The sequence below is a fragment of the Natrix helvetica genome, assembly GCF_964273705.1.
Source record: "Natrix helvetica genome assembly, chromosome: 3".
Lineage (NCBI taxonomy): Eukaryota > Metazoa > Chordata > Lepidosauria > Squamata > Natricidae > Natrix > Natrix helvetica.
Window position 1 is genome coordinate 2,451,606 of NC_138549.1, and position 18,904 is coordinate 2,470,509.

General features: G+C 40.1%; 2 protein-coding genes across 5 annotated transcripts in view; both read left to right on the forward strand.

The window, feature by feature from the left end:
- ENOX1 (ecto-NOX disulfide-thiol exchanger 1) overlaps positions 1-1,403 on the forward strand; it is a 367,889-nt gene extending 366,486 nt beyond the window's left edge. For all 4 annotated transcript variants that reach the window (XM_081947904.1, XM_081947907.1, XM_081947905.1 and 1 more), the window contains one exon: positions 391-1,403. In XM_081947904.1, the coding sequence (XP_081804030.1) occupies positions 391-522 (132 nt within the window). In that variant the 3' untranslated portion in view covers positions 523-1,403. The remainder of the gene's footprint in view (positions 1-390) is intronic.
- Positions 1-18,904, forward strand: part of EPSTI1 (epithelial stromal interaction 1) — a 577,346-nt gene that overhangs the window by 485,987 nt on the left and 72,455 nt on the right. The window lies entirely within an intron of this gene.

Sequence of the window (18,904 nt, forward strand, 5' to 3'; positions counted from 1 at the left end):
TGTTCCCCCTATTGGCACTGCTTTTCCATGGTCTTCTTTTTATTTGTATTTAGTACTAAGAAATAAAAATCTTTAATAAAATATATATTCATGAGAAATCATACAAATATATCTCTTCTTCTTCTCCTTCTTCTTCCCTTCCTCTTCCTCTTCTTCCCCTTGTTCTTCTTCTTCTCCTTCTCCTTCTTCCCCTTCCCCTCCTCCTCTTCTCCTTCTTCTCCTTCTCTTTTTTTCTTTTTCTTCTTCCTCCTACTACTCCTTTCTCTCCTTCCTCTTCTTCTCCTTCCTCCTCCTCCTCTTCTTGTTCCTTCTCCCCCTCCTTCCCTCCTCCTCCTCCTCTTCCTCTTCTTCTTCTCATTCTTCTTCCTCCTCCTCCTCCTTCCTCCCTAGATCTCAGCGAATGAAATAGAAATGCTTTTGATGAGGCTTCCACGTATGTTTAAGCAAGAGTTTTCCGGTGTCGGAGCCACGCTGGAAAAACGGTGGAAATTTTGTGCCTTTGAAGGGATTAAAACGACTTGACCAGGGTTTGGGTCCGAATGCCCTTGGGAAGAGAATGTGCTATGGACAGCGGTGGCAGAGGCGAGCCGAAGTATTAAAGGAGGAGAATTAGGTTTGGCTCATCCCCTTCCAAACCTGATTTTAGTTGCATTTGTGATGTCCTCTCGTGAAAAATGTAGTCGTGTGCCAGTTCCAAAAACAAAAAGGGAAAAAAAACGCTCCTGAAATGTTTCCTATGAAAACTCAAAACCAACCGAAAACTCTACAATCATAATGATGTCATCGTTTAAAGTACACACCTGTTATTAGCTCACCTTGAGCCAACGGGAAGGCGACTTCTCGGTTTCTAAGCTGCAGCAGTGTCAGTGAATGATATGGTAGATCTTCCTCCAAAATCTCATTCCTAAGGGTCTTTCCGTTTCATAAGGAGACAAAACAATAAATAAAAATCAGATTTCATAGTGAGAAACGAGTACATGCCAAAAGCAAACTTGAAAAAGAAAAAGAAATGTGTTTGAACAGTTATTTGTATTTTGTAAATTAAGTTCTATCTGCTCTACCAGGGACTTATTGCCTTATTGCCAGAGGCCTGAAAAGGAAAAAAAACACAAACCCCGAAACAAAACAATAAAAAAAACCACACAAATGTTCTTGGATTCTTTGACGATGCTTTCTGCAGAATATTATTTTTCTAACGTCACGATCCTCCATTCTAAGTTCCTTTAACATGGATTGCATATCAATTTTCATAAACGTGTAAATAAAGAGGAAGGCAGTGTTACTGTATTGTATTTGGTATGTAACATTCAGGGTTATGTATCTCAGAATACGTATGCATTACTGTTACAGATTTTATAGCAAATATATTGATTTTTTTTTCAATAAATAGGAATTCTACCATAGTCGGACTTTTACATGCTGCCTTTTAAAAAAATGTTCTTATTTTGTATTGTCCCCTCCCCCATCTCCTCATTTACCATATTTTTCAGAGTATAAGACACCCCTAGCTTTTGGGGAGGAGAACAAGGGGAGAAAATCTGCCTCTGCCTCCCAGCAATTTGCCTCCTTGCAACAAACAGCAAACAGTACAGACGATATGCAATGTTTGTAGTGTTACATTTCAGACTATACTTGTACACATGCTATTAAAATTGATGGGCTCTCTGGAAGTATGGTTATTCTGTGCTGTTTAAAAGAAGATACAATAGCACTGGGCCTCTTCAGATCAAGCATTTGTTTTAAAAAGCTTCTTCATAAGCTGTCTAGAACAATAATAAAGCAGTCTTTTAAAAAATAAGTCTAATAATTTGAACATTCTAGAGGCATTTATAGTTATTGACTTACCTTCTTGCAGCAAACAGCCTGATTAGCACAAGAAAAAAAATCTGCCTCCCAGCAATTTGCCTCCTGCAGCAAACAGCAAGTTTCACATTCATATTTCAGCCTGGGCCTCCCAATCATCAGCTGTTTCCGTCTGCAGAGATTGCTATAGCCTATTGCAGCCTCCTCAAGCCCCATTTTCCCCGTTTGCTGCAAGGAGGTCAATTGCTGGGAGGCAGAGGCCAAAGGGTGGGGGATGGTGGGTGGGTGGGGATACATTTGTTGTATAAGACAAACCCAAATTTTCACCCTCTTTTAGAGGGTAAAAGGTGCTTCTTATACTCTGAAAAATACAGTATTCTACAATGCCTTATTATATACTTTAGTCATTAAACATGAAATTCAGTCAACTGAACATTCAAAAACGCATCACAAATACCATTGACTGGTGCTAATGTCTAGAGAGGCATTTCAGACACCTCCCGAACTCTTCAGTGACAATTTCAAAACTGTCCACAATGTGGGTCGTTTTTCCAAATAGGGGGACATTTATATCCTATTAATTGGTCGGGGGTTTTTTTTTAAATCCTTTTTTCCCAGTAGGATGAATTAAGCTAGAGGGAGGGAGAGGCAAATAAATAGGAAAACACATCTTTCCAATTTATATGATGGTGGCGGTAAGGAATGTCGCAGAAGACAATAAGGGTTGTTGTTTCCAGATTATTTTTTCAACCCTTTCTGTCTGGTTCCCCAGACAATGAATTGAGGGTGTCTAAAATGGCAGGTCTCCATCGCGGCTAGGAAAATATTTATCTTTTCCCCCGAAAATAAGACCTCCCTGGATAATAAGCCCAATTGGGCTTTGAAGAGATTGCGCTAAAATAAGCCCTCCCCCCAAAATAAGCCCTCCTTGAAAATATTTAAGCGCATGCGCATCCAGTCCCCGCCAATAACACGGGGTAAGGAGGCGTGGCTGGGGGGAAGGGAGGGGGGAACCTGCTCCATGTACCCCACATGCTCTTACCTAATGCCCGGTCCCACAACCCTAGCCATCGGACCCCTTCTGTGACGCTAATGGCCACCACAAAAAAGCGGCAGGCCCAGTGATGTGCAACACAGAAGAAGCCATGAGGTGACCACGCTCGCCTCCTCCTGCACCTCAAAAATATTAAGACCTCCCCGAAAATAAGGCCAAGTGCTTATTTCAGGTCTCAAAAGAAAATAAGACCCTGTCTTATTTTCAGGGAAACGTGTGTGTGTGTGTGTGTGTGTGTGTGCAACACCCTCACAACATGTGACAATAACTCCCACCTACCAGACATCTGGAAACTATCCCTAGTCAACAAATGAGCCCCACCCACCACCCAGGCCATTGCAACACAAAAGAACAACGGACACACAGCCAGCACCTCAGCCACACAGGATGATACAAAACAGCCGACCAATCTACAAACATCAACTCCATCTACCAATCAGGATGAATTATATATAGATCTCCTACGACCTGCTGGGATCTGGAGTCAAATTGCACACTCTTTTATACCTTCGGGTCGTAAAACTGCACAGGTAGATACTTTTCTCAAAGTTGCAGAATACACAAATGATTGGATAATATTTAGTTTACCCCACCAAACATAGTCCAGGATTCTCTGCTGCTTTAAATCATCTTCCACCCAGGTCAGGGGTGAAATCCACCTGTTCTGTAGCAGGTGTGTGAGCGTGCACGCACGAGCGCATATTCACATACATGCATGCTTCACTCACAATGTGCCACCTACGTGCAGGCGCAGGACTTTCAGAGCATGCGCAGAGGGTCAATATGACGTCAGGGATGGTGGGCGGAGCCTGCTACCAAGTGCGGCTGCAAAGGTAAGCGAACAGCGGAAGGGGGGGGAAATCCACAGTGCCAAGCGATTTAGATTAGCTACAAAGCAGGAAATCCTGCTTTCTAGCTAATATAAATCACGCAGCACAGCTGATCGTTGGAAAAACTGCTTCGTCCGAACCAATAGCATTCTTTTTTACTACTGGTTCTGGTGAACCGCTGGCATCTTTACTGGTACCGGTAGCATTTCACCCTTGACCCAGAAGATTGAAGCGTTTTCATAATTTCATTCCTCTCTCTATTATCTGTGCCTTTTATATTTTATTGTATGCACTTGAATTATATCCAAAGAGAGAGAGAAGGGGTTTCGGTTTTTTTCCTAGGAAATATCGCCGCGTGTAAAGGAATCACTCGATGTCTGCCAAATCCTGGGTTTTCCTCGTGGTTTATTTTAATAAGCCGAAGACAGCGACTCCACCCTGGGCGTGTTGCGAGAGAGCAGAATCTTTCACATAATAAGAAGTATTTGATTAAATGAAGCCAGATGGCGACTGGGAACCGGTGGGGAAGGGAAGGGTGGGTGGGGGAAGTTGTTTTTCATTTTTTAAAATTAATATTCCAACAAGCAATTTGGAAAGCTGGAGTCTGGTTCACCGCAGAGCATGGGCTGTGCAGAATAAGGGTACCAGGTGCACTTTGCAGCCCCTGCTTTCTACGGGCATCTGCTGCGGTCACATCCATCTATTTTATTGGGCTGCTATCCCCAGGCCTCACCGGGAGACGCCCATTTTCAAGATTATTTATTTCTTTACCAGTGGGGAGAAGAGTGGGATGAAGAATAGGATAGTATAGGCTGATATGGCAAGGCATGGGAGGAGAAGGGGAGGGAGGAGGGGAGGGGGAGGGGAGAGGAGAAGAGAAGAGAAGAGAAGAGAAGAGAAGAGAAGAGAAGAGAAGAGAAGAGAAGAGGTGTTGGAAGGGACCTTGGTGTCTTCTAGTCCAACCCCCCTGATGAGGCAGAATAGACAGATACACACAGAGAGAGACAGACAGACATGAGAGAGAGAGAGAGAGAGAGAGAGAGAGAGAGAGAGAGAGAGAGAGAGAGAGATGATAGAGTAATGGTGGGATTCAAATAATTTAACAACCAATTCTCTGCCCTAATGATTCCTTCCAACAACCAGTTCACCAAACTGCTCAGAAAGTTAACAACTGGTTCTCCCAAAGTGATTCGAAGTGGCTGAATCCCACTACTCTGGTGGTGATGGGGGGAAGCAACAACGGATCGAATCTAATCAAAGGAAGATTTAATCTAGAAATAAGAAAACATTTCCTGACACTGAGAACAATTAACTCATGGAACAGAAGTTGCCTTCGGAAATTGTGGGAGCTTCATCACTGGAGGCTTTCTGCCATCTGTCAGAAATGGTGTGGGGTCTCCTGCTTTAGCAGGGGGTTGGGCTAGATGACCTCCAAGGTCCCTCCCAACTCTGTCATTTTAAATCTAAACAAAACAATTCTTCAAAACCTCCAGGGTTGGAGCAGCCACGTCTGGAGGCAAGCCGTTGCACCGATCAATTTTCCTAACTCTCAGGAGATTTCTCCTTAGTTCTAGGTTGATCTCTCTGTTTACTTTCCATCCATCCATCTCCTTCCTAACTAGGGGCTTGAAGTTGACTTTCAGATGAACCGTTATTCCTAAATGGCAGCTTCTAATTTTCATGCAACAGACTATTCGGAGCAATTCCCTCATTCCCGCCTGTCTGAAATGTCCCGAGAGCAATTATTCTGCTCACTGGCTTTTGTTTGGCTTCTCCGCCAAGGAAGAAAACGTGAATCTGATGTTCAAATTGTTCAGTCAAATGTAAAACATCTCCTTCGTCCCACTCGGGGAGATCCTGATCCAAGCCAAAAAGGGAAGAAAAAAAGAGAGAGAGAGAGAGAGAGAAAATCCATTTTTCTGCTCAAAGACAGATCCCGGCCTGTCGATGTGTAACTTCTAGTCTTGTGGACTCCTTGTGTTTCTCCATATGTAGCGCCTTTAATTAGTTCATTATGTGATTTGTGTTTGTTTTACTGGAAGTCTTCTGGGTAAAAGGAATTGCAACAGTGGGTGGGGAACCTCATCTTATCAACCCACATAATAAAAGATGTATAATGACAATGTTCCACAGAGGGGAAATTTACATATAAATGGCCAAGCGTACAATTTGCAGAGAAAGGAAGGAGTGAGCAGTTGCGACGGGAAACCCATAAACACGGGTGTAAAATGCACACCGTGAACTAGCAGAGAAAAAAGGAGGAAAGGAAAGTCGCTGTCAGTTATTAAACTCGTGAGGGATCAAAGTCTTCCAACTCCCTGGCATGTCAAAGAACGTCAAGCTTTCTGGTGGGGAGACACACACACACACCCCGGGTGAATAAGCGTTGATTCGGGTACTTGGTCAGGGCTGCAGTGAGTCATCCAAGACAGTTGCTGGAAACACAATATTGTCATCCGTGATTGTGATGTAATTTCTCCACTTCTATCCACACTTGAAGTTTATTTTTATATATCTACCACTCTATATCTCTGTATTTCTTTATCTCTCTCTAACTCTCTCTATCTTTGCTTCTATCATATATTTATCTATCTCTATCATCTATCATCTGTCTATCTGTCTGCCTGCCTGCCTGCCTATCTCTCTCTCTCATGTCTATCTAGCATATCTATCTATCCATCTATCTATCTATCATCTATCTATCTATCTATCTATCTATCTATCTATCTATCTATCATCTATCTATCTATCATCTATCTATCATCTCTATCTATCTGTCTATCTGCCTGCCTATCTGCTATCTGCCTATCTCTCTCTCATGTCTGTCTGTCTGTCTGTCTGTCTATCTCTATCTATCTATCTATCATCTATCTATCTATCTATCTATCTATCTATCTATCATCTTTCTATCTATATTTATCCATCTGTCTGTCTATTTGTCTGTCTATCTGCCTATTTCTCTCTCATGTCTGTCTGTCTGTCTGTCTATCTATCTATCATCTATCTATCTATCTATCTATCTATCTATCTATCTATCATCTATCTATCAATCTATCTATCTATCTATCATCTATCTATCTATCTATCTATCTATCTATCTATCTATCTATCATCTATCTATCATCTATCTATCTATCTATCTATCTATCTATCTATCTATCTATCATCTATCTATCAATCTATCTATCTATCTATCATCTATCTATCTATCTATCTTCTATCTATCTATATTTATCTCTGTCTATCTATCTATCTATCTATCTATCTATCTATCTATCTATCATCTATCTATCAATCTATCTATCTATCTATCATCTATCTATCTATCTATCTATCATCTATCTATCATCTATCTATCTATCTATCTATCTATATTTATCTCTGTCTGTCTATCTATCTATCTATCTATCATCTATCTATCTATCTATCTATCTATCTATCTATCTTCTATCTATCTATATTTATCTCTGTCTGTCTATCTATCTATCTATCTATCATCTATCTATCTATCTATCTATCTATCTATCTATCATCTATCTATGATCTATCTTGGAGGTATATCCACAGAGAGAAGTTTAAAAACTAATGCAAGTCAAAGAATGGCAAGATTTTGACTGTGTCCCTAACCTTTACTGGTTATTTCATCTTCTTAACCATTACTCCTCCTGGCCCACTACAACTACTCCTTATTCCTTGGAGTTACTCCCAACTTTAACCATTACATCGCCCCATCCCACCAACTTAGATGGATTGGTGTACATAAAAGTTGTCTTATTAGCTTGTATGCTTGCGTGGCATATATTTAATTCATAATGCAAGTATCATATATCTGTTAGGATATTAGGTGGAAATGAGGATGTCATTTGCAAATAGATTTATCTGTACTGTGTTCTCCTTGGCCCTGTGATCTTGAACACTCTTGTTCCTCCTGTCATTTTCTGCAATGAGACCGAACAAAATAAGAAGAATAAGTATTTACAGAGAATGAGTTCATAGAATCATGTATTTGATTATTGCTGGAAGCCTTATTACAGTTGAATAGGTTTTGCAAAAAAAAAAAAAGAGTTATCACTGATTTCAACCTGGTTTTAAATGAGATCAGTTCAATTATTCTCTTATAAGCTTGCGCCATCTTATCGGTTTCAATTATTAACAATCGTTGAACAATACTGCATATTTATTTCATTGAAAACTAGGAGATGTTATCAGTGCTATGTAAAACTCCTTGTACCAAACACCACAGATATATTTGAAATTTTCAAAGAAAAACTGAGCGATTTCTCAGTGAGTTGGAATTCTATTAAAATAAATTCCAGAAAATTATCAGGAATAGAGAGAGAGAATCTCTTCCATTCCACCTATATGTGTTACATAAAATGTTAACTTTTCTAGACTGTTCGGGTAGTCTACTGATCCAACCAAAAAAATCCATCTTGCCTACAACACTAGTATTTCGTCGATAAATCCTACCTATTATTAACCAAGTCTGATCCTGTTTAGCTCCTGAGTTTGGATAATGTTGACCAAGTGCTTTGAAAAATTGTGTCAAACCTTAAATTGCATCATGGGATTACATCCATATAAGCAAATAGAGATTATAATGTAAGGTTTTACACCTAGATAATTACAAAAGGTTTTACAACTAGGCAGGGAAAAACCAAAGGTACAAGGACAGATTAGGAGAAACCTGGCTTAAAAACAGTAACTGGGAAAGGGACTTTGGAGTCCTAGCAGACGATCCCTTAAATATGAGCCAGCCGTGTGCAGCTGCAGCCAAAAAAGCTAATACAATCCTTGGTGGTATAAATAGAGACGTAGAATCAAAATCACGTGAAGTATTAGATCTGCTTTATAAATCCTTAGTAAGGGCTGTTAGGTACTGGTGCGATTAAGCACTAGCAATGAACCCCAGGTCGAGGTTATAACAGAGCAACCCTGTAAAGTATACGCAGCGTGCGATAGATAAAGCAACCACACTGAATAATGGATAGTAAAGTAACAAAAATAAACTTTACTTTTTGAAGAATATAGCAAAATCCATAAACACAGCCAAAAAGTCATACACAGAAAAAACAGTCCAATACTACCAAGATAACTTGGATACAAGTAGCAAATAACTTACACACAGTAAGTAGTAGCAACAGTAGTAACAGTTAGACAGCAGTTATCATACATCAATCAAGAGAGAGAGAGAGAGAGAGAGCAACAACATCAGCTGCAATTTAAATGCTGTAATCTACTAATTAGCAGAGCTCCTCTCTTAAAGATACATAACATGCCTTGTGCAATATATTGTCTACCCAACTTGTTGGTTACACCCTAACATTCTCCCCTTTGGGTAGATCAATATATCCACTCACAATCTAAGATGATAACCTTCACATGATGAGGTATGTTTCACTGAACTTTGTGCCTTAGTGAAGTTGTCTGCTAAATTGTCTTCAGTTGAACAATATTCCAACTTTATCAGGCCATCCTTAATGCTTTGTCGAACATTAAGATACCTCAAATCAGTATACTTCGATCTCGTCTTAATAGCTAAACTAGTTGCCATTTTTATTGCTGCCTGATTATCTTCATAAACAGTAAAAGGTTCATTGATACTTAATCCCATATCTATAAGCAACTGCTTATAATATATCAGCTCAGTACATGTCAACGACAAACACGAAAACTCAGCTTCCATTGTGGATAAGCTTATGTGTTTCTGTCGTATCGACTTCCATCCAATCAGTACACCACCTAGCATAAAGGCTATACCGGAAGTTGACTTACTATTATCTATAGCAGCTGCAAAATTCGCATCAGCATAAACAGTCAAAACTAAATCCCTATTCGGCTCTAAATACAACGCATAGTGGATAGTTTTCTTTAAATAACGCAGCACACGCTTTGCTGCTTGCCAATGCCTCTCTGAAGGACTATCATTGAATCTAGCCAGTTGGTTCACACTAAATGATATATCTGGTCTAGACCAATTACTTAGGTACATTAGGCTACCTATCAAAGATTGATAGATTCCCTTATCAAAACCAGTACCCTCAGTAACCTCAGGTTTAAACTCCAATGCCATTGGTGTCTTTGCAGTCTTACATAGCTCCATGCTATATTTCTTAAGCAAATGATTAATTTTACCAGCCTGCGACAGCTTAAAACCTTTACTGGTTCTAACCACGTCTAAGCCCAGATAATGCTTAATTTCACCCAAATTCCGGATTATAAATTTACTCTCTAATTGTGAAACAATGTCAATAGCTTCCTGCTCAGACCTAGTAATAATAGCTATATCGTCCGTGAACAAAAGCAACAACGAGATCAAACCATTTTTCACCCGTCTAAATAAACAAGGATCAGCCAAACCTGGAATAAATCCCATAGCTTTTAGTTCATTTACTATGCATCTGTTCCACTCAAAACCGGACTGTTTTAAACCATAAAGGCTCTTTTTAAGTCTCCAACAACCAGTCTGGCCATTAGAATCCACACCTGGTGGCATCTTCATATAAATGGTATGCTGCAATGGAGCATGCAGATACGCTGTTTCAACATCAATATGGGTAACATTACACCGATACTTAGCAGCCCACACCAATGCTGCCCTCAACGTAGAGGCTTTCAAGCTCGGAGCAAAAACCTCATCGTAATCCCTCTCAGTTTGGGAAAACCCTTGAGCAACTAGACGAGCCTTATAAATAGCATTGCCAGCAGCATCATTTTTTAATTTTAAACACCCATCTACAGCCAATTGCACTCTCCCCTGAAGGGAGCCTAGCTTCTTCATAAACCTTCAATTCCTGTAAGGATTTCAACTCCTTCTCCATAGCTGTCTTCCACAATTTCTTTTCCTTTTCAGGATACAGCCTTTACTCTGCAAAACTAGAAGGTTCTATGCTAACTTGCAATACTACACTGGCTTGGTATCTGTCGGGTGGATGCCTGTCCCTAGTAGACCTCCTAGGCAATACAGGACTTGCAGAATCATCCTGTTCCACCTCACGAGTAGATTCTACATCTACATCTTCCTCCCCTTTCAGAGTAATAGATGGACCATCCTGATTCTCTAACTGCTCATTTGGTGTATCATGATTAACCAAACGATCAACATCTATATCATCACAAACCTTGTGAAACTCTTGTTCTAGCTTCTCCCAACCAACATGTTCTGAAAATTTAGCACTAGCACTGTGCATAATTCTCCGAGTTCCAGGTTCCCAGAACCTAAACGATCTATGATTGGAATTGTACCCAACAAAAACCATCTTCCTAGCTCTGCTTTGATCCTTCCGTCTAGTCTGTGAGGGAATATGCACCCAAGCAGGGACACCAAATGTGTGTAAATAACTCAAATCAGGCTTCCTACCATGCCAAAGAGTATAAGGAATCTTACCAGTAGTTGAGTTAACTACTATGTTCAGAATATGGTTTGCACACATTATAGGCTCACCCCAAAGCTTTTCTGACAAACCAGAATCAACCAGCATAGTTCTGGTCATTGCCTGCAATGATTGACCACGTCTTTCAATAAATGAATTATGTTCTGGCCTGTAGGGGGCAGAACGCCTATGTTCTATACCAGCATTCTCCAACATTGATGTAAACCTATGATTAGTGAATTCAGACCCATTATCAGTGACTAGGCAAAGTACTTTTTTATCCATCTTACGTTCAACAAACTTTAACCATTTAGTAAAATGTTGGAAAGTTTCTGCCTTTGATTTCATTACATAACAGAAACCATACCTAGAATAATGGTCCATAATGCTGAGTGTATAGCAGGCACCCCCTAAGCTAGGTTTCTTAGGGCCAATTAGGTCTGCAAACACTACATCCAGTGGTTTAGATGTCTTGAATCCTTGAAACCGGTTTGCAGGGGTAACCTTACTTTTAGCCTGGTTACAGGCATTACAGTTAAGATATTTTGAACAAGGTTTCAAATTGATTCCATTAGATAGAATAACAGTTTGACGTACCATTTTAAAATTTACATGGCCTAAACGTCTATGAAGTAGATGTATACAGTTATCATGGGGCTGTTTATTCTTATAACCAGGTTCAGAACTCGCAATATTTAAAGAGTTCTCATGTAGAATAAATAAATTATTCTCCAAATTGGCAATAACACTATTACCTTCCTTTTCGATAATGCATCTATCATTCTTAAATGTTACTGTAAACCCACATTTCACAAGGTCTTTTACAGATAATAGGTTAAATTTCATTCTAGGTACATATAACATTTCCAATTTTTCATTAATACATGGACAATAAGCTGTACCTTCACCTGAAGCCTTAATTTTCCAACCATTTGCTAAGGAAATGTGCTGTTTGCTAGCCTTCATAGTAACAAACCTTTCTTTAACCTTGGTTATAGAATGGGATGCGCCACTGTCAACCACCCAGAAACTATGGTTTACAGGCTTATCTACCTTAGCTACAGTTACAGTAACATTGTTGCTTTTTCTTTTACTATTAGCAACACTCCTTTTCTTGCTATTTTTACAGTTCTTAGCAATATGCCCCTTACCACCACAAGAATAACATTTCTTAACAAAATTTACAGTTGAAAACTGTGTTTCTTCTTGTGATTGATTGTCTCTGAACTGAACTCTATCCTCTCTTCGTCTGGACTCTTCAAGCAATCTCCCGGTAACCTCAGATAATGTCAGTTTATCTCGTGAAAGAACTTCCAATGAGGAAACAAAAGAGTCGTAGCTTTCATCAAGCGATGATAGAATAATATACACCTGGTGAAGCTCAGAAAAAATTAACTCTTTTTCTTGCAAATCCTGCAAAGTTTTCTTCATGAAGTCTAAATGAGCCAACATATCACCACCTTTTTGTAAACGGGCTCTAAACAGTTTCCGTGTGAGATGAATATGAGCACCCACACTGTCCCGAACATAAATTCTCCGCAATGTGTTCCAACACCTAGCAGCAGACTCTTCGCCACGAATATGGACCAGTTGCTGGTCATTCAGTGTTAGTCCAATAATGCAGAGAGCTCTCTCATTGTCCCTGTTAAACTGCGCAATCTTCTTCGTATCCTCATTATCAGCAGGATCCCAATCTGTAACATCTGGTGGGTTCTGAACCACAGACCACAGTCCTTCTCTACGCAGAAGTAGGGAACACTTCAAGGACCAGGAAACATAGTTGGTTCCATCAAACCGGGTAATCATGGAGATTGCAGTAGACTGTTCTTGTGCCATATTCACAAAAATAAACTATCCAAAAAGTGGTGCTTAAAAAAAAAATTATGGTTAAGGCAGGGTGTCTGGGCCCATAACCAATGTTAGGTACTGGTGCGATTAAGCACTAGCAATGAACCCCAGGTCGAGGTTATAACAGAGCAACCCTGTAAAGTATACGCAGCGTGCGATAGATAAAGCAACCACACTGAATAATGGATAGTAAAGTAACAAAAATAAACTTTACTTTTTGAAGAATATAACAAAATCCATAAACACAGCCAAAAAGTCATACACAGAAAAAACAGTCCAATACTACCAAGATAACTTGGATACAAGTAGCAAATAACTTACACACAGTAAGTAGTAGCAACAGTAGTAACAGTTAGACAGCAGTTATCATACATCAATCAAGAGAGAGAGAGAGAGAGAGAGCAACAACATCAGCTGCAATTTAAATGCTGTAATCTACTAATTAGCAGAGCTCCTCTCTTAAAGATACATAACATGCCTTGTGCAATATATTGTCTACCCAACTTGTTGGTTACACCCTAACAAGGGCACACCTGGAATACGGCATCCAGTTTTGGTCACCACATTACAAAAAAGGTGTTGAGACTTTGGAAAGAGCGCAGAGAAGAGCAACTAAGAGGATCAAAGGCCTGGAGACTAAAACAGGTGAAGAAGGGTTGCAGGAATTGGGTCTGGCCAGTCGAAAGAAAAGCAAGACCAGGCGGGACATGAGAGCAGTCTTTCAATATTTGAGGGTTAGAGTGCCACAAAGAAGAAGGAATCAATTTATTTTCCAAAGCACCAGAAGGCAAGACAAGAAACAATGGATGGAAACTAATGAAGGAGAGAAGCAGCCTCCTAAAAGTGAGGACAATTAACCAGGGGAACAGCTTGCCACCATAGGTCATGGGTGCTTCATCACTGGAGGCTTTTAAGAAGAGACTGGAAAGCCACTTGTCTGAAATGGTCTAGAAGAAGGAGACCTCTCACAATATAACACTTGCCATCTTTTAAAACTTGAATGCTTTATTGCAATTTCTTGATTGTGAATCTTGTGGTGTGATTGAGTGTCTGTCTGTCTGTCTGTCTCTATCATCTATCTATCTATCTATCTATCTATCTATCATCTATCTATCTATCTATCTATCTATCTATCTATCTATCATCTATCTATCTATCTATCTATCTATCATCTATCTATCTATCTATCTATCTATCTATTCATATCTATCTATTGTCTGTCATTATATCTATCGCTATATCATCTATCTATCTATCTATCTATCTATCTATCTATCTATCTATCTATCTATCATCATCTACCTCATCTATCTAATTATCATCTTTCTTTCCTGCTTGAGCAGGAGGTTGGACTAGAAAACCTCGAAGGTCCCTTCCAGCTCCATTCTGATTAAATTAAATTAAATTAGATAGACGGATAGAAGCAAGACATGCCAAATATCAGCTTCGGCCTGAGATAAAATTTAACCTCGGGGACCTCACGGCTTTCATTCTTAGGCTTAATTGGTTTGCCCTCTCCACTCACCTTCATAATTGCATCTCGGAGAGCTCACAATACAAGTCAATTAACAATAAAAATATAAGCGCATAATAAAAATGGAATTAGAACAATAAAATAATTCCGCAGCAGACCAGATAGACCATCAGCAGGTTTTAACAGTCTTGCATGGCTATTTCCTTCCATTAAAATGCTTGAAAGACTGAAGTCATTTAGTGGCGCCCAAGAGACAATGAAGTAGCAGGAATTTCCTTGCCAATGGCGTAACGGGGCCACGGATTATAAGCAGCCTTCTTGGTCATCATTGACTTTGTGTCTGAAGATGGATCTCATAAAGAATCGCCATGGCCCAAACCCCTACAAAATATGAACCCCAAATCATGGAAAGATTCATTCAAGCATTTGAACTGACATTGGAAAGAAACCTCATGTTGGCTATGAGATTTTGTCCAACCTGGTTAAAATCCGTATCTTGAGTTTAAATGAAGCATTAGAGAAAAACACACCTTTTTCTCCATTTCTGATTCAAAGCAATCATACCAGCCAAACCAGAGGGTGAAAAAAATTTCTCTGTCCTTCTGTCTCCTTTAAGGATCTTCTCCCAATCGGTAGAAATGCCTGCTTATTCAACAACTTCACCTCTGGTGAAAGTTTTTTGTCAACGTTGACGGTGGCTCTACAGCATCCCAGCCTAAAAGGTCTTTCGTGCTCCTTTGATCAAGCAAAAGGATTTTTTCTCCTTCAAATGGATCAATAGCAGATCCACGTTGTGCGTTTTTTGCAAAATGCAAAGTATTCAGTTGGTGTTGGAGGAATTTATGGCTGCGTGTTCCTTCACGTCTGCAAGCACCCTAAACGATTCCAGCACTTACCCCAGTCTTGTAATCCTAATTAAATTTCAAAGTCTTTGTGCCTTAGGATTTCCAGGGCCTAATCACTCAGAACCAGAGAGAGAGAAAGGCAAAAAGTGTGGGGTTTTTTTGTTTTCCAAGAGGCAACTGGACTTTCTGGTTTTCCTTGGAAGACATTTCGCTTCTCATCCAAGAAGCTTCTTCAACTCTGACTAAATGGTGGGGGGTGGAAGGATTTATACTCCTTGCAGTCATCTGGTCTTTAGCGATTTTTCTCAGAGTCGTTGAGGCCACTTGGACAGATAAACAGAGAAACATCCAAGTGGCTTCAATGACTCAGAATGAGTGCTAACAACCAAAGCAATATAAGGAATATAATACAAGGAACATAAATCCTTCCATTCTCCCCCATCCAATCAGAGCTGAAGAAGCTTCTTGGATGAGAAGCGAAACGTTTTCAAAGAAAAACCAAGAGAGTCCAGTTGCCTCTTGCAAAAAGCACCTTTGGGACAACCAGGATCTGGAGGACGGAGAATCTCCATGGACACACAGAGCAAAGCTTGTGGAGGATTGTAAAAAAAGTATTTTGGGGGGAACAATTTGAGGACAAGGTACTGATTTAAAAATCATTTGGGATGTGCATAAAGCTGTTATGACTTCTTCTTTTTTTTGATGGTGCAGATACACACACGGTCACACTGTCCTGGTGGTCCATAGATTTTAAAAACTTTGTTTTGTTTTTCAAATAATTTTTATTCCACATTTTTTAAACATTAAAATCACAGTTACACTTTTACAGCTTTCCCTTATCAGTATTTTTCCCCATTTTGAATTTTCCATTCTAAGGCCTATTGTTTTATACATATGCCGTATTTTTCAGAGTATAAGACGCACCTTTTTCCCTCAAAAAAAAAGAGGGTGAAAATCTGGGTGCGTCTTATACATTGAATACAGCATTTTTTTTTGCTCCAGAAATCCCGCCCCCTTCACTAAAATGGCTGTGCACTGCCTTTAGGCAGCTTCCAGAGTGCTCCTGGGAGTTGGGGAGGGCAGAAAAGAGCAAAAAACAGGCCGTTTTTTCCTTGTTTCCCACCACCACCACCCCATCTCCAGGAGTACTCTATAAGCTTCCTGAACGCTATGCATGCCTTTTTTGACAAAAAATGGGCCTGCTTTTGCGAAAAACAGCCAGTTTTTTGCTCATTTTTGGGAGGCCTCCAGCCCCCAGGAGCACTCTACAAGCCTCCCTTTTTATGCCTGCCCTTTTTTTGACAAAAAAAAATGGACCCATTTTTGCGAAAAATGGCCCATTTTTGGGAGGTTTGCAGACTGCAAAACCTTTTTTTTAAATTTGCCTCTTCAAAATCTTGGTGCGTCTTATACTCCAAAAATACGGTGCCTCCTTATTCCATAGTTACTCATTTTTATAATACATACAACATTTACATCCCTGTAATTTTAAAAAAAACTTTGGTGGTCTGTTCCCATTTATCTAAAAATCCTCAAAAGCAAAATCTACTCCTTTATTCTCCTACTGAAAGAGGGCACAAGTTAAACCATCTGAAAAACTTGCCAGACAGCTACGGTATGAGGAGGCCTTTCTATTCCCATGTTTTTCAGCCGGGATAAAGTCACGCAATTGAGAAATCGGCTGATTCCAGTCGCAAAAACCATCTTCAAGATGATCGGGGGACACCACCCCGTCTTCTGGATTGAGGGTGGCAGAAAACTTCCTCAGCATGGCAACGGGAGTTCAACCGTCAAAAGCAACATTAATGCCTCCATTAGCAATTTCACATCCTTAAGAATAAAAGGCAGTTCGGTGACATTCGGCCTCATTATATGTTTTCATTTTTCGCAAAGGCGCATTTGCTGGGATTTCCCCCCCCCCCCCCAAAAAAAATAATGATTCATTTTGCGTCTTTAGCAAGTGGAAAGGAGGGATTCTTGAATTCTCCTAAATTCAACCTTTAAAAGGCTCAGAAGGGGAGAAAGGGGGGAGGAGGAGGAGGAGGAGGAGGAGGAGGAGAAGGAGGAGGAGGAGGAGGAGGAGGAGGAGGAGGAGGAAGAAGAAGAAGAAGAAGAAGAAGAAGAAGAAGAAGAAGAAGAAGAAGAAGAAGAAGAAGAAGAAGAAGAAGAAGAAGAAGAAGAAGAAGAAGAAGAAGAAGAAGAAGAAATAATAATTTGCAAAATTTTGCTCTGGTTTTATTTTCATTAATTTAGTGTATGGCATCTATAAGTCCTTAGCTCTCACCTCACAATCAGGTGGCTCTGAGTTCGATCCTAGGTAGAGGCAGATATTTCTCTCTTTGGGCACCGGACAATATATCTGCTGAACAAAACTCCGCATTGGCGACAGGAGGTGCATCCGGCCATTAAAACACTCTGCTAGCTCCATTCAGTTGCCCAGACTGCACACTGCAAGAGATTATGGACTTGTTAACAGATTAGGGTGATGATCTATAAGTATAGTCCTTAATTTATGACCATAAAACAGCCTAGAATTTCAGAGCGAAACTCGTCTTGGTTGTTAAACAGGTCGCAATGTGTCTGACTCAATTTTAAAATGTTTTTTTTTTTTGTAGCGGTTGTTAAACAAGTCATAAGCAATTCCTTTGGCTGCAAACAGGCATTTTTTGCTGTAAATCAGAAATCAAACCCAGTGGCCAGCAAAAAAAAAAAACCAAAACAAAACCTCAGGATTCTGAAAACCACCGTAAATGTGAGCAGGTTGCCAGTTGCCTGCCTGCCTGCCTGCCTGCCTGCCTGCCTGCCTGCCTGCCTATCTCTATCTATCTATCTATCTATCTATCTATCTATCTATCTATCTATCTATCTATCTATCTATCTATCTATCTATCTATCATCTATCTATCTATCATCTATCTATCATCTATCATCTATCTATCTATCTATCTATCATCTAACTATCTAAATGTGTGTGTGTGTTCCATCATAACTCTGGAATGCCTTGAGCAATTTCAACCAAACTTGGTACACAGATGACTTCCTCTCTGGAAACAAAGACTGTGGGGCTTAAAGACCCCTAACACCCCTCGGGGTGTGTGTTGTGTTAAGATGCAACCTGTTGTGCCAAGTCAACAGGTCTCGTTTCTATTTTTTGACCACTTTTGGTGGTGGAATTTATTCCGTTCAGTCAGCCAGAAGGACGTTGTGAGTTCTCCCAGCCGGCAAATTATAATTTAACACAGGAATGAACAAGGGTTTGCTTTGTGCCCAGCCAATCCTGAGCCATTTACCGCCGCTGAAAATTATAGGCCACGGTGTGTACCATTATTAAACATTTTCTGAGGAATACCAATGACCAGCTGCAGGTGGATAAAGTTTGCTAGTTGCCTTTTATGGTTAAATTCTTAGGCTAAAACCTGTCAACCCTCAGTTAGGGAAGCTCGTGGTCTCAATTTGAAGCTATCACTGTCTCTCAGCCCAACCTACCTCTCAAGACTGATGGGGAGGGAGGGAGGAAAGGAAGGAAGGAGGCAGGGAGAGAAAAGAAAGAAAGAAAAAAAGAAAATAGGAAGGCGAGAGGGAGGAAGGAAAGGAATGGAGAGAGAGAGAGAGAAGGAAGGAGGGAGGGAGCAAAAGAAAATAAGAAGGGAGGGAGGGAAAGAAAGGAAAGGAAAGAA